The sequence below is a fragment of the Geotrypetes seraphini genome, chromosome 14 (genome assembly GCF_902459505.1).
Source record: "Geotrypetes seraphini chromosome 14, aGeoSer1.1, whole genome shotgun sequence".
Lineage (NCBI taxonomy): Eukaryota > Metazoa > Chordata > Amphibia > Gymnophiona > Dermophiidae > Geotrypetes > Geotrypetes seraphini.
The window spans coordinates 71,845,157-71,858,266 of NC_047097.1; the positions used below are offsets into that span (position 1 = coordinate 71,845,157).

Genomic DNA, 13,110 nt, shown 5'->3' on the forward strand with positions numbered 1-13,110 from the left:
ATCATCTTGGTTGCTCTTCTTTGAACCTTTTCCAATGCCGCTATATCTTTCTTGAGATAAGGAGACCAGAGCTGAACGCAATACTCCAGGTGAGGTCACACCATGGAGCGATAGAGGGGCATTATAACATTCTTAGTCTTGCTAACCATCCCTTTTTTGGCTGATCCTAGAATACATCTGGTCTGGGCTTCCAAAATGGTATTTTTAAATAACATCCACGCCTGGTTTACACTAAATAGAAAAAAATATTTGGGCCACTGTGTAACTTCATGGAGTGTTCCCTGACTAGCAGTTACTTCTCCCACTCCTTTCAGGGTTTGTCTCTTCTCCAAGCTGAAGAGTCCTAACCTTTCTTCATATGGGAGTTAATCATTTTGGTTGCCTTTCTCTGTACCTTTTCCAGTTCTATTATATCTTGTTTGAGATGTGGTGACCAGAATTGTCCACATTCAATGTAGCCTCACCATGAAGCAATTGAGTCATTGTGACAAGGCCACAGTGTGAATCCAAGACTTCTCAGAAAAAGAGTCTAAAAAAGAGAGGCATCTAAAGTTAGGCGCCCATTACAGAATCTTGCCTAACTTTAAGCTTCGGTGCCTGTAGTGTAGGCCAGGGTTTTAAAGACCTACTTTAGAGGCTCCTAAGTCCTTTAGAATATCATTCCTAGCAGTGCCTAATTCTTTCTCTACCCTCAAACACGCCTACTTTGGTGTTAGGTGCCAGTAGGCACCATGCAATAAGCACCTATCTTTTGTCGAATCATGCCTAAGAAGATAGGCATCTATCTCCCAATTAAATTTATTGAAGCTATTTTACTAATTAAGTTAGGCGCATGACTTTAGGTGCCTGTTATAGAATTTTCCCCTAAGGGCTACCAAAAGATTTCAACTTACACATACAGTGGTACCTTGGATTATGAGCATAATCCGTTCCAGGAGCATGCTCTTAATCCAAAATGCTCGTTTATCATGGGAAACTCGCTTTGATACGTTCCCCCCCCCCCCCACGAGAACTGGCATTGCTCCCCCCGAAGGCCCCCCTGCAATTCGGCACCCCCCCCCCCCGCGATTCGGCACCCCCCACCACGATCCGGCACCCCCTCCGACACGATCCTGCACCCCCCCCCCCCACTCGATTGGGCACTCCCCCCCCCCGACTCGATCGGGCACTCCCTGCCGTGATTGGGCACCCCTGCCCGCCGCTTCTTACAGTCATCTGGGCACCGGCACCGGCATGTCCTGTGCTTGGTGCTGGTGCCCGAAGATCGGCCTCCTCTTCTGCGCAGATGCTCAAGGCCCAGCAGAAGATGAGGCCGATCTTCTGGATTGTCAACAGTAGCAAATTCCATAAAGGAGACACATGTGTATCACACTTAAGAGATTGCAGTTACTACTTGTATATCAAGATTGAAATTAACACATTTACAGGATCTGAAGAGCATTTCAGCCAGCTGTTTGAGGGCTGTGTATTGGGGACTACTGCATTATGATATATTTTTATTTCTTTCCTAGTCATTCCTAATGTTCTGTTTGCAGGTATGTGTGTGTGGAAAGCTGAAAAAAATGTACGTGGAAGTGGGCATTTTGAAAACAAGCGTTCTATCCATAATAAAAATTGCACACTTGTTAAAAAAAAACCCTTAACAAATGTATTGGGGGAGGAAACTTAGGAATAACAGATAAAATCATAGAGGACTGAGAAGCAGGGCAGGTAAAGTGTCTTGTTGGTATTGGCAATTTTTTTTCAATAAATATTTTATTAGATTTTAAATAAATAAATACATACAAACATTATATATATATACACACAAAACAACAAGTGGACAATACCAATGCAATAAATACAAAACATTAGTCGTGAGAAGATGTATCTTAATAACTACCATAAGTATATTAATTACAGAATTTAAGCAAAGGTTCCCATATTCGGCCAAATCTCAAATTGCCACACTTAACTGCAAACATTTTTTCATATTTAGCAAAAAAGCACACTTTAAAGGGGCCCAAAAATTTGGTGGAAAGACAGTTCCTTAGATTGACATTTCTGCTGTTGCTCAGTTCCAGCACTTCTGCTTTTCCATGCTAGGCATGTGTCTGCGGTGGCCTAGGAAGCTCTCTCATAAGTAGCAGCTCTTTACTGACTGCTAACTGCTGGTTGTTTTCTCGCCATGTTCACTGTTGGATGACTGTAAATGCTGTGGAAGGGCATTTTCGGGAAAGAAATACAAAAATCCAGTTGAGAAAATGTACATTTTCAAAACTGCCAGATGTCTTATCTTTTTGTTTTTTTTTAATAACATATCTAGACAACTTGGCCCCTAGTGTGACTTATCTTTTTTTGCCATTTTCAAATATGAAAACGTCCAAATGAAAAATGCACAAAAACAAGCCATTGGAATGTAGAAGCAAAGTGGCCACACAGCTGAGCAAAGCAGACGGACATTCTAGGGGCTACTGCAGTAAATGTCACACATGTCACCATAAGCCTCCAAAACTTCCTGTACACCACCTAATAGCCCTTAGGCCTGCAGGTTATGTTTCCTCTAAGGACCTACTTGACACGAGCAACCAACTTTGCGTTACATTGCCTTATGATAATCACACATATGATTATCTACCATATATATTTAATAATATCAAAAAATTAACGGAATTAATATAACAGCTTTTTTAAAAATCAAAATTGCATTGTGCTTACAATTTCTCTGAATATTCAAACATTTTCTTCCATAAATAATAAACTCTATCAACATTAACCGTATTTCCAGAATTTAAGAAGAGTTTACTTCTCAGCGTTTTCCAAATGTTCAGTGATTTCTCCTCCTCTCCCACGCAATGTTTAAAAATGATCTTACCAGGAACAATGCTCCCTATATAAGCTTTATTTTTGCATTCTGCAACTTTTCCACCATAAGGACATCTCATTCACCGGCAACAGCAGAGCATATATCCATTGTATTTTAATCTGAGTTATCTTCTCTACCACTGCCACAACCCTCTTAATCAAGGATGATCCAAAGAGGTGTGCCTCAGTGTTTATGCATCCAATGTTTATATATACTGTATAATACACTAATGCAAAAATTCTCTGTAGAGTTACAACAGAACCTTTACTACACAGTCCAATCCACACCATCCAGTATTTAATTATTCTTTAAAACTAATACAATGTCCCCAAATTTTTTTGTTTGTTGGAAGAACCTCTCAGTGGTTCTCTGTACTATACTGATGCCCTGGTTGATCATGATGTGGACAGCTTGAACATGTAATGTTTGGCTCCTGAGGAAGGTTCGAAATGGGGCACCTTATCGAGCCATGTCAGATTGAATCTGCAGTGTTTTGTCAGCTATTATCAGATATGAGAATTTCATTGTTTATATATTTAAAGAATATTGAGCTAAAGTGCTGGACACTGTTTAAGTACACATGGACATTTTTACACATAGTCACTCATAGTAAATGAGAGCAGATAAAGACCCGAATGGTCCATCCAGTCTGCCCAGCCATACATGGTCCTTTTTCTTAGAAACCCAGAGCCTTGCCTGGTAGTGCGCTTAGCTTCTATCTACTGGAGTCTCCATCAAAGCTCACTCCAGCCCATTGAGGCCTAATTAGGTCATCTGGCAGGAACTAGGTGCAGAAGAAGCCAGCTTATATATGCATTGGGCCACTGTGCTCAGCTGTGCAGATTTCAAACGGTCGCGCACTCTCTTCTGCCCCCTCTGATGTCAGTTCCTGTTCTGGAGCAGAGGACCGGCACAGCCAAAAGTGTGCCAGAGCAGAGGGAACATAGCCTGCAGATGTCATCTTTATGTAGGTACAGTATAGTTTGTGGTTTATTCATTTATATTCTGCCTTTATCCAATTTAAAAACCAAACCAAACATTATACATAAACCAGCAAAATATAAAGAAGTTCAAATACTGAAGCCTCAGTAGGTTTTGCAGGGCTCACCATACAATATAAGCAGGTTATGATAACGTGTACCTTTGACTTTTCAATGTAGCATTCACTGCAGTACCCCCTAAAGTCCCCCTCTGCTCTGCTGAGCTATGTCTGTGTGGCCATCTGTAATGCAGGCTGTAATACAGGCTGGAATGTACTGTTTCTTTCACATCTTTAAGAGGTGGGAGGGGGTTGATGACCACTGCGGGAGTGAGAGGGGGGTGGTCATTCTTTAATCCCTTCAGTGGTCCTCTGGTCAGTTTGAGTACCTTTGTGGCCCTTATTCATTTTTAAAACAGGTCGAGCTCCAAATATCCAAATTGTTCCCTGGACTTTTTGTAAAAACTTTGATTATCGCTGCAAAATGTACAAGTGCTAAGCTCGCCCAAATCCCAGCCATAACACGCCTCCAACACACTCCCTTGAGATTTAGACAAATTGCAGACAAAAAGCCCAGCAGAACATCTAGAAATTGCAGATGAACCCCATAGTGTTACTGAAATGGAAAGATGCTAAAGAACTTCCAAAATAGCTGCATCTCTAGAGGTTATATTCTTACCTGTCTGCTTATGTGTTCCACAGGAATTAACATACATTTTCTCATGAACTGACTGCATCTTCCCCCTTTTCATAGGTTGATAGAGATTGATGTTTCCAGCAATAAGCTGTCCAGTCTCCCTCTTGGACTTCTGCATCTCACAGAACTTCAAAAGCTAATAGCATCAAAAAATTATCTGGAAAATTTGTTTGCAGAGGAAAATAGTAAGTATTTGCCCACTTTGGCAATTAGCATAGGTTGCCAAGCTTTCTTTGGTGCTACTGAGCCTATTGTTCGCTATAATGGCATTAATCTGTTCCAGCCACTAACTGGATTGGACTGAGAAAGCTGCAGGAGCTGGATGTGTCTGAGAATATGCTGACGACTCTGCCTGTCCCGGTTCTGCACTGCCTGAAGTCGTTGAGCTACCTCAACATTTCCCAGAACAAACTGCAGGTCTTTCCTGACCCCTGGGCCTCTCCTTTGGTAGGTGAAGTGCCTAAAAATTGAAATCCTTGTTAACTTCCTCATAAAACAGACTTGAGTTTAAAGCAACAGGAACTAATAGGATTTTTATAACAGATTTTCTTCTAGATAGGATCCCAATATGCTTTACATTATAAGCAAAAGTGCAGCCCTTTCTAGGGTAGACGTTTTGACAGGACTCTATTTGGTTGTCAACATATGGGACATCTTTCAAAGAGAATCAATTATTATTAGCCAATTAATGTTGTTAAAGGTGAGTCACAGGGCAATACTATGACTTGTTTACAGTGCCACAGAAGTCGGTGACAGAGCTGGGAGTAGAGCTGAAGCACAGGGAGAGAGTGATTTGACCAGAAGGCAGTGATGGGACTTAAACCGCTATCCATCACTTATCTCACAGTGGACACCTAATAAATATAATTGTATTTATAAAATTCAGTTTTGAGAGCAATCCTGGGTCACGGGTTTTGTGTTTAACTCTAAAGTTTATGAAATAAAATGAGTCAGGCTTCTATGTCAGATGAAGACAGAAAAAACAACTGGAAACCAACTTTATCTCTCTATAGGGGCCTTATGTTGCCTTCAGCTTCTCAGTATTTTCCTGGTTCCAGCAGATGATGCAGACATGTGGCCTGGTGCAGTAGCTACAAGTAGGCTGCTCCCAGGAAGACTGTATTCCCAGATTTCCAGTGGAACACAGACTAAGTTTGAGGGACACTGCAGGCAACAGTCATATGGGGATGATTTCCCTCCCCCCTTGGAAACAGACAAGAGAGCTACGCTTGGCAGAGGCCAGTCCACAGAGCCCAGGGGGACTGAACCTGGTGATATTGGGCCCTTCCTCCTGCCCCCCATCCTTGTAGGGGATGTGGCTGCAGTGCCCACTATTCCACTGCTCTTGAGGGTGGAGGTGTCAGAAATACATTTGCTGAGAACTGGCCAATCAAAATTTTGGGAAGAGAAAGAAGGAATAAAAATCAAACAAACAAGAGCCTTCAGTTCAACCTCTTTCCAGCTTGCCTTCTGGTCTGCTATGACACCATGCCAGATTGGAACTTAGACAGGGGGTCTGAAGTAATCAAATTCCCCCCTTTCTTCCCTCCACTTGTTTCCAATATGTCTGGGGGAAAAGGGAAGTTACATGTTAGTGCGTTTGGCCTGGCTTGGGAGCAAGTAGACAAGCAGATACCAGCTTAAGGGAGTGCTGTCTGCTTTCCCTCCACTTGTTTCCAGTATGTCTGGAAATAAAGGGAAGTGACACCCTGCAGATAAGAAGTACAGCATGTTAACTGGTGCATTTGACCTGGTTTGGGAGCAGGCAGGTGCGAGGTGGGCGAGTGCAAACTATGGAGTTTTAGCATCCAGTCAAAAGCAATACTGGAGAGGTTCCCCAGATTACCGGTATGCTGTGGCAAGTGATCTGCCTAAGGTAAGATTTGGGCAATGCTCCTATTTTGATGGGATTACCAGCTTTTTCTTATGGCTGCTTTGCACCAAAAATATATAAGTAAAGTATGCCAAGATATATGCCATATTTTTCGCTCCATAAGATGCACCTGACCATAAGACGCACCCTAGATTTAGAGGAGGAAAACAAGAAAAAAAAGCATTCTGAACCAAATTCTCCCTGCCAGGCTCTGCACCATGTCTCCCCTCCTTGCCAGGCTCTGTATCCTGTCCCCCTTCTGGTGGTCTAGTGGTAGGCAGGGACAGGGCAGGCAGGCCTAAAGGCCTAGTGACAGGCAAGGCCCCCCCACCCTGAGGCAATCAAGCAGGCAGGCAGGGCCCCCCAAAGTGCATAATCTTTCTTCTCTTCTTCACTATCCATGTGTATCATTTCCTCCCCTTCCATTAAGTATCACATCTCTGTATCTTTATTCCTCCCCTTTCCAGCATTATTCCATGTTCCTGTCCCTATGCTCCCTCCTCCTTCAGCATTTCTTTGCTCTGTCTCTTTCCCTCCCCTGGTTGCCCTGGTTCTTATGCTGGGATTGCTCTGTCTCTTATGCTGGGATTGTTCTTTCCCTCCCCTGATTGCCCTGGTTCTTATGCTGGGATTGTCATTTCCTTCCTCCTGCACTCCTCATCCCCCACCCGCAGGCAGGCAGGACCCCCGTAGCCCCCTCCGACCTCTCCCCTGTACCTTTAGTTCCTCCGGCACAGCTTGATGGGCTCATTTCTCCATGTCCCACCCGAACACGAAGGGAGTCAGAGGAACGGTGGTGGAGGCAGCTGAGGCCTGGATGTGCCGCCCAGCGTTGCCATGGGGGGGGAAGGAAGGGAGGAGAGCGGGAGGCCGGAACCGGCTGCCGCTGCTGCTATTGCCGTAGCCGCTCGCTTTCTTCAGGGCTGTGCTGCCATGCCGGGACGCCCAGTGACTTCCGGTTCCGATGGCTGCTGCTTGTGCCTGGCCGGTGGGGAAGCTGCTGCTCGTATGGGAAGCAGGACTCACTGTCTCCAGCTGCCTCTCCATCAGCAGAGCGGTGCGCAAGGCTGCCTGCCTGGTCGGCTGATGTGGCTGCCTCCTCTTCCCTTCTGTAGTGGCAGAGTGGCGCACAAGGCTGCCTGCCTGGTCCCGTGAGAACGGAAATTGCACGGGACTAGGCAGGCAGCCTTATGCGCCGCTCTGCTGCTATAGAAGGTAAGAGGAGGCAGCCGCGTCAGCCGACCAGACAGGCAACCTTGCGCGCTGCTCTGCCGCTGGAGAAACAGCTGCGTCCAGCAAGGGAGGGCACCAAAATTAAAATAAGGTAACCAGGAGGGGGGGGGGGTTAGGTATTCGCTCCATAAGACGCACCCTTATTTCCACCAATTTTTTTTTTGGGGGGGAAGTGCGTCTTATGGAGCGAAAAATATGGTATTTCCCTCTGATAGAGAAATGGGGAAGTTCATGAAGGATGTAGATTTACCTTCAGGCATAACTGAGGGAAACAAAGCTGACTTTAAACTAGTAGCCCTCAGATGTCAAGCATTGAAGACTGCTGTTTGGAACTTGTTTTTAGTCCTGAAGGTTCAGTACTTCCTTTCTCTCAAGTCTTGTAGCATGGCATCTTTTAGGTCTCCTTGAGTATTTGAAAGGAAAGCATATCCCTGTGCCCAACACTTTCCTTCTAAAAGTGCTATTGTGTGCAGATGGAATCAGGCTTTTTGTCTTCTGATGATAATAAAAAGTTAGTTGTCAGTAAAAGTTTTGGGATAGGTCTTTTTTTTTCTATTGAGTGTTCTAATAAGACATAGTGGTCTTTAAGGCATCAATTCTCAGAGTGAAGGAGATGACCACCTCAGTCAACACCAACAAGAGTTGACATGTTCCAGAGGGCTAGTTAGCCCACTAGATCAGTGCACAAAAGTCCTCATAGGCAAATTTAGACTGTCTTCCAGGTGATATTGGTAGGACAGTGCCCTTGCTTCTGTTGCACCCCTTCTCCAAGCATCTCAACATAGGTATGCAGGTTGGAGGTTCCAACATCTTAGGTGTAGGAGTTCTGAGAGCTATTGTGGCTTCTTCCTGCCCAGTCTGGGCATACATTGGGTATATCCCAATCATCTGGACTGATCTGGCATGGATGAAAAGGACAGGGCAATTTGGACTTACCTGTTAATTTCCTTTCTTTGAGTCATGCCAGGCAGTCAAGGGTTCTCAGACTTAAATTCAGAAAGCTAACAAAGAGTATAACATAACATAAATCTTTATTTATATACCACGAAAGCCTTTTGGTTTGAGGCAATTTACAGGAAAAATGGCTGAGGAGAATCAGTGAGCTTCAGAAATGGAGAGAGGACTGAAAATTGTATAGATTGCAAAGAGGGAGGTTAAGCAGGGTTTTATAAGGAGGGAGATAAATAAATAGGTAGGAATGTTCATAGTCTTAAAGCAACAACGTGGAATAGAGAGTCAGTGGGTTGGGAATCTTTTCATGGAAGATTTAAAGTGGGTCGTCCTGTTTGGGGAAGTGGAGTGTTTTTAGGAGCTTTCTGAAGTGCATGTTCTGACCAGTTGGCTCCATTTGGGATCTTTGGAGGCTGCTTGATAGGGTAGGAGTTTGTTGATGAATCACTTATGGGTTGCATCCTTTAATTAAGGGGAAGGCGAAGAATGATTGAGGTCGAGTACAGTATGTTGTAACCCATTTTGAAAGTAGTTGTTGGTGTGTGGAAATGGGTTAGTGACCATGAACTGATCATTTTGACTGCACCAGGTTTGGGTTTGGGGGTAACCCCAGAATATTTGCCTTCAGTAGTCTCTTTTTTGATATATTGAGGAGCTGAAAGCAACATCAGCCCTCTTGAGTACATAAACCACCATATTGGGACAGACAGGAGGTCCATCAGACCCAATATCCTGCTTCCAGCAATGGCAAATCCAGGTCACAAATTCCTGGCAAGATCCCAGAATAGTAAACAGATTTAATGTTACTTGTCCCATAGATAAGCAGTTGATTTTCCATAGTCCATCTTAATAGTGGCTTATAAACTTTTAGGAACTTGTCCAGAACTTAATTACACATTGAGTGAAGAAATATTTTCTCAGATTTGTTTTAAATGTACTACTTAGTAGCTTCATTGTGTGCTCCCTAGTTCTTGTACTTTTGGAAAGAGTAAACATTCCGAGTGAAGTCAGCTCACTTCATCTGCTGGCAAGGTGACACAACCCCACTTATCTGAACTGGTCTGGCAAGACTCAAGAGAAGGAAATTAATAGCTAAGTCCAAAATTCCCCTTTACACACAATTCAGCTTAGCTTATGCACACAATTTTAGGGGCACCCTGTGTTAAAATAAGTTTTGTGCAAAGACTCTCACCGACATCGATGCACAGGCAATTGAAAGCCAATCAGTCTGTCTTTGGATTCCTTCCAGACCCGACACGGTCCATGTTTCGGGTTCAAAACGGAAGCCTACCTCAGGGGTGTCTATGATGATCTAAAAGATACATATGCATTTTACAAATAAAAATAAAAACAGAAGAATATGTGTATACACACATTACATTACATTACATTGATGTCTTACAACAAGAAATGAGCCTGGGCATTCCCAGGGAGATTACAAGGTTAATAGCTATGGTATGCATCGGGATCTGGGAATAGTCGATACGGGTTAGTTAGATCATTTGTCAAATTTCTTGAATAGTATGGTTTTCAGTTCTTTCCTGAATGTTTTGTAGTTGGGCGTCGTGGTAAGCAGATTTGAAAGGTGGTGGTCTATTTTTGCTGCTCTGGTGACTAGTAGACCGTCATATTTTTTTTTTGCTTTGCATGCTTTTGATTGGGGGGTGGGTAAAGTGTGCTTGAGTTCTCCTTGGTCTGGATGTGTTTTTCCAGATTAGGTGGTTGTTCAGATAGCTTGGTCCATATATACATGATATACAACTGAGGACGTGTACAAATTACATTTAAAACTTAAAAAGTGTTGTATAATCTAAGAAATGTATTAAAAACATTCATAATAAAAGGATACCAAAAAAACATACAGATAATAAATAATAAAAAATGAATTGAGAGGTGTAATTCAAAACATACCCAATAGATGGCGCTTAAGCATTTAAGTTCCAAAAGGCTAAATATTTGAAAACAAAATGTATATACTGTGAGTATATGTGTGTGTAGATATATATATATATACACACGTTTGTAGCAATTTTGAAACAGGATACTGTCACACCGGTGGTGATGCTGGGTCACCCAGAAGGTTACAAGTGCTGGGGAAAGAGGAACTGGGCAAAAACTGACTGCAGGGAGAAAAGGCATATAAGAGATTTTCGAAAGGGAAACTAGATTATACAACACTTTTTAAGTTTTAAATTTTATTTGTATATATCCTCAGTTGTACATCATGTATATATGTGTGTGTATACACATATTCTTCAGTTTTTATTTTTATTTGCAAAATGCATATGTATCTTTTAGATCATCATAGACACCCTTGAGGCAGGCTTCCGTTTTGAAGCCGAACCACAGACCGTGTCGGGTCTGGCAGGAATCCAAAGACAGATTGATTGTACCAAATGTTTTATATTTTAATAGATACTTGTATTCAATAAACTCATTTCTACCTAAGGCTGATGTGTACAGTTCCTTCCCCACTTTTCTTTTCCTTGTATATTTGTCATGGGACTGTTTGCCTTGTTTCTTTTGGACTTTTAACATGAGAAAGGCCCAAATTCTCTAAACAGCACCGTTGTCGCTGATCAATCATAAAATGTGCCATTTATAGAATCGCGCCTCTGGCAAAGGTAGGTGCTGGAAATGTAGGCCAGGGTTTTCAAGGCCTACATTTCTGGCAGCTACCTTTAATGTGAATCATGCCTCTGTAGGTGCTTTACGGTGCTTAATGCCACTTCCAGCGTTAGCCATTCCTACAATGGTGTTAAGCACCATAAAGCGCCTATAGAGACACAATTCTGGCTCTGATATTTTAGGTGCCAGTAGGCACCTTGAAAATGAGTTTAAATGTCATTTACATGGTGTTTTTCACTTAAGTTAAGGCACCGTTTACAGAATATGGGCCTAAATGTTTAGCTCATTCTTTTGTGGACAGTGGACCTACAACTTTTTTCTGGTTTTCTTGATGTGGATATATAAAAATAAATTCCAGCAGAAATGAGGAACTGAGGGTAATGTGTACTGCAAGAGAGTAAAGTGCTAGACTATTATGCCAATAACGTAAGTGCTGAGATATGTTTTCCAGGGTGCTAATAAATATTGTTGGAAAGGGCCGCGTTCCAGCATCTGTAGATGCAAGATACAGTTGCTGCTAGCTTAGACCTGTGTGTGCATTCAACCGGTATTCTCTCCCATGGTAGCTTACACTTTATGCATGCAGCATGTTTGTTTACTGCATTAGGGAGCAAACTTTTTCTTTACACCTGCTTAAGGAAGCCATGCACTGAGTTGCATCAGCTTCTGAGTGTGACCCTGTACCTTTGGGACTCAGTTGAAAACAAGGTACTTAACTTTATCTGGCTTTCTTGATAAGCAAGTTAAATAATCGTAATTCCTTATTACGAAGGATGGAATGAAGTTTATGTTCCCTTTGACTTTTAGGGAAGCCTGTGATGCACAAAGAAATCTCCAGCTCTTACAAACAGCCTTCATATGTTTAAATTGATTTTCCAGAGAGACCGAATGCTTTTTGCTTTTGAAATGTAAAAATAATGCTAACAGGGCTAAGTTAAACTTTTCAGCTTCAGCAGTTGGAACATCCTCACAGGCCTTAGCAAATTGCTACTGCCTGGGAATGGGGAGAGTAACTTTCAAATCCATTTTACCTGCACAGCTGTCCTTTATGAAAACAGCCCACCTTAGTATAATTTTAAGAGGTTTGTTTAAACATGTAAAATAAAATAGAACATTTTACAGAGAGAAATGACCCTCTCTTTCTCTGATTAATTTTCACTCAGAAGCAATATATTTCACAAAATACCTCTTACAAATAGCCCAGGTTATATGCACCTAAATTTAACGCACGTAAGTTTGTCTAGTCTGGTCAGAGGTATTCCTGGGAACAGGGTTTGGGCAAGATTGGAACTTCTGAGAATATTTTATAATCTAAGAACATAAACACACAAATTAAAAAGGCAGATTTGTGCATTCCTTAGAGCAGTTGTAAATGCTTGCATGTATTTCCTGATTTAACTTTCCTTTAAAAATTGATGCAAAATCTTTAGATTAAAAAGTAGCACTTGTATGCTATTACTGATGTTTATTGTAAATTTTTCAAAATTTCAATAAATTTTGAACTAAAAAAGTAGTAGCTCTGAGCACTACAACAATGCACAGTGTGAAAATTACCCTGCCATTGGGTTTCTGGTTTTTGTGGGCCATCGATGAATTAGCCTCTTTTTTTCCCTTGTTGCCAGAAATGTTGCAGAGCATCCAAAAACTTTCTGGAGGTACTTCCAGATACACTGGCTGTTTTCTGGAAGAATCACCTTCAGGAAGTAGACTTCTCTAACAATGCACTGAAGGAAGGTCCTGCAGGCCTTTTCCAGCTGGAGGTAAGCAGAAGCCAGCCTTTCCTTCAGCTCCTCAAGCTGATTTTCCAGTTGGAGTGTAAGATAGTGTGGAGGTGCAGCACAGACAGAAACTGTAGTAATATCAGCAGTTCATGAGCGATTCAGAGGGTATTCATGGCACAGATT

At 42.3% G+C, this 13,110-nt stretch overlaps 1 protein-coding gene across 4 annotated transcripts in view; it reads left to right on the forward strand.

Annotated features, from left to right (window-relative positions):
• LRRK1 (leucine rich repeat kinase 1) overlaps window positions 1–13,110 on the forward strand; it is a 149,377-nt gene that overhangs the window by 62,980 nt on the left and 73,287 nt on the right. For all 4 annotated transcript variants that reach the window (XM_033919979.1, XM_033919978.1, XM_033919980.1 and 1 more), the window contains 3 exons: window positions 4,579–4,706; window positions 4,805–4,968; window positions 12,829–12,966. In XM_033919979.1, the coding sequence (XP_033775870.1) occupies window positions 4,579–4,706; window positions 4,805–4,968; window positions 12,829–12,966 (430 nt within the window). The remainder of the gene's footprint in view (window positions 1–4,578; window positions 4,707–4,804; window positions 4,969–12,828; window positions 12,967–13,110) is intronic.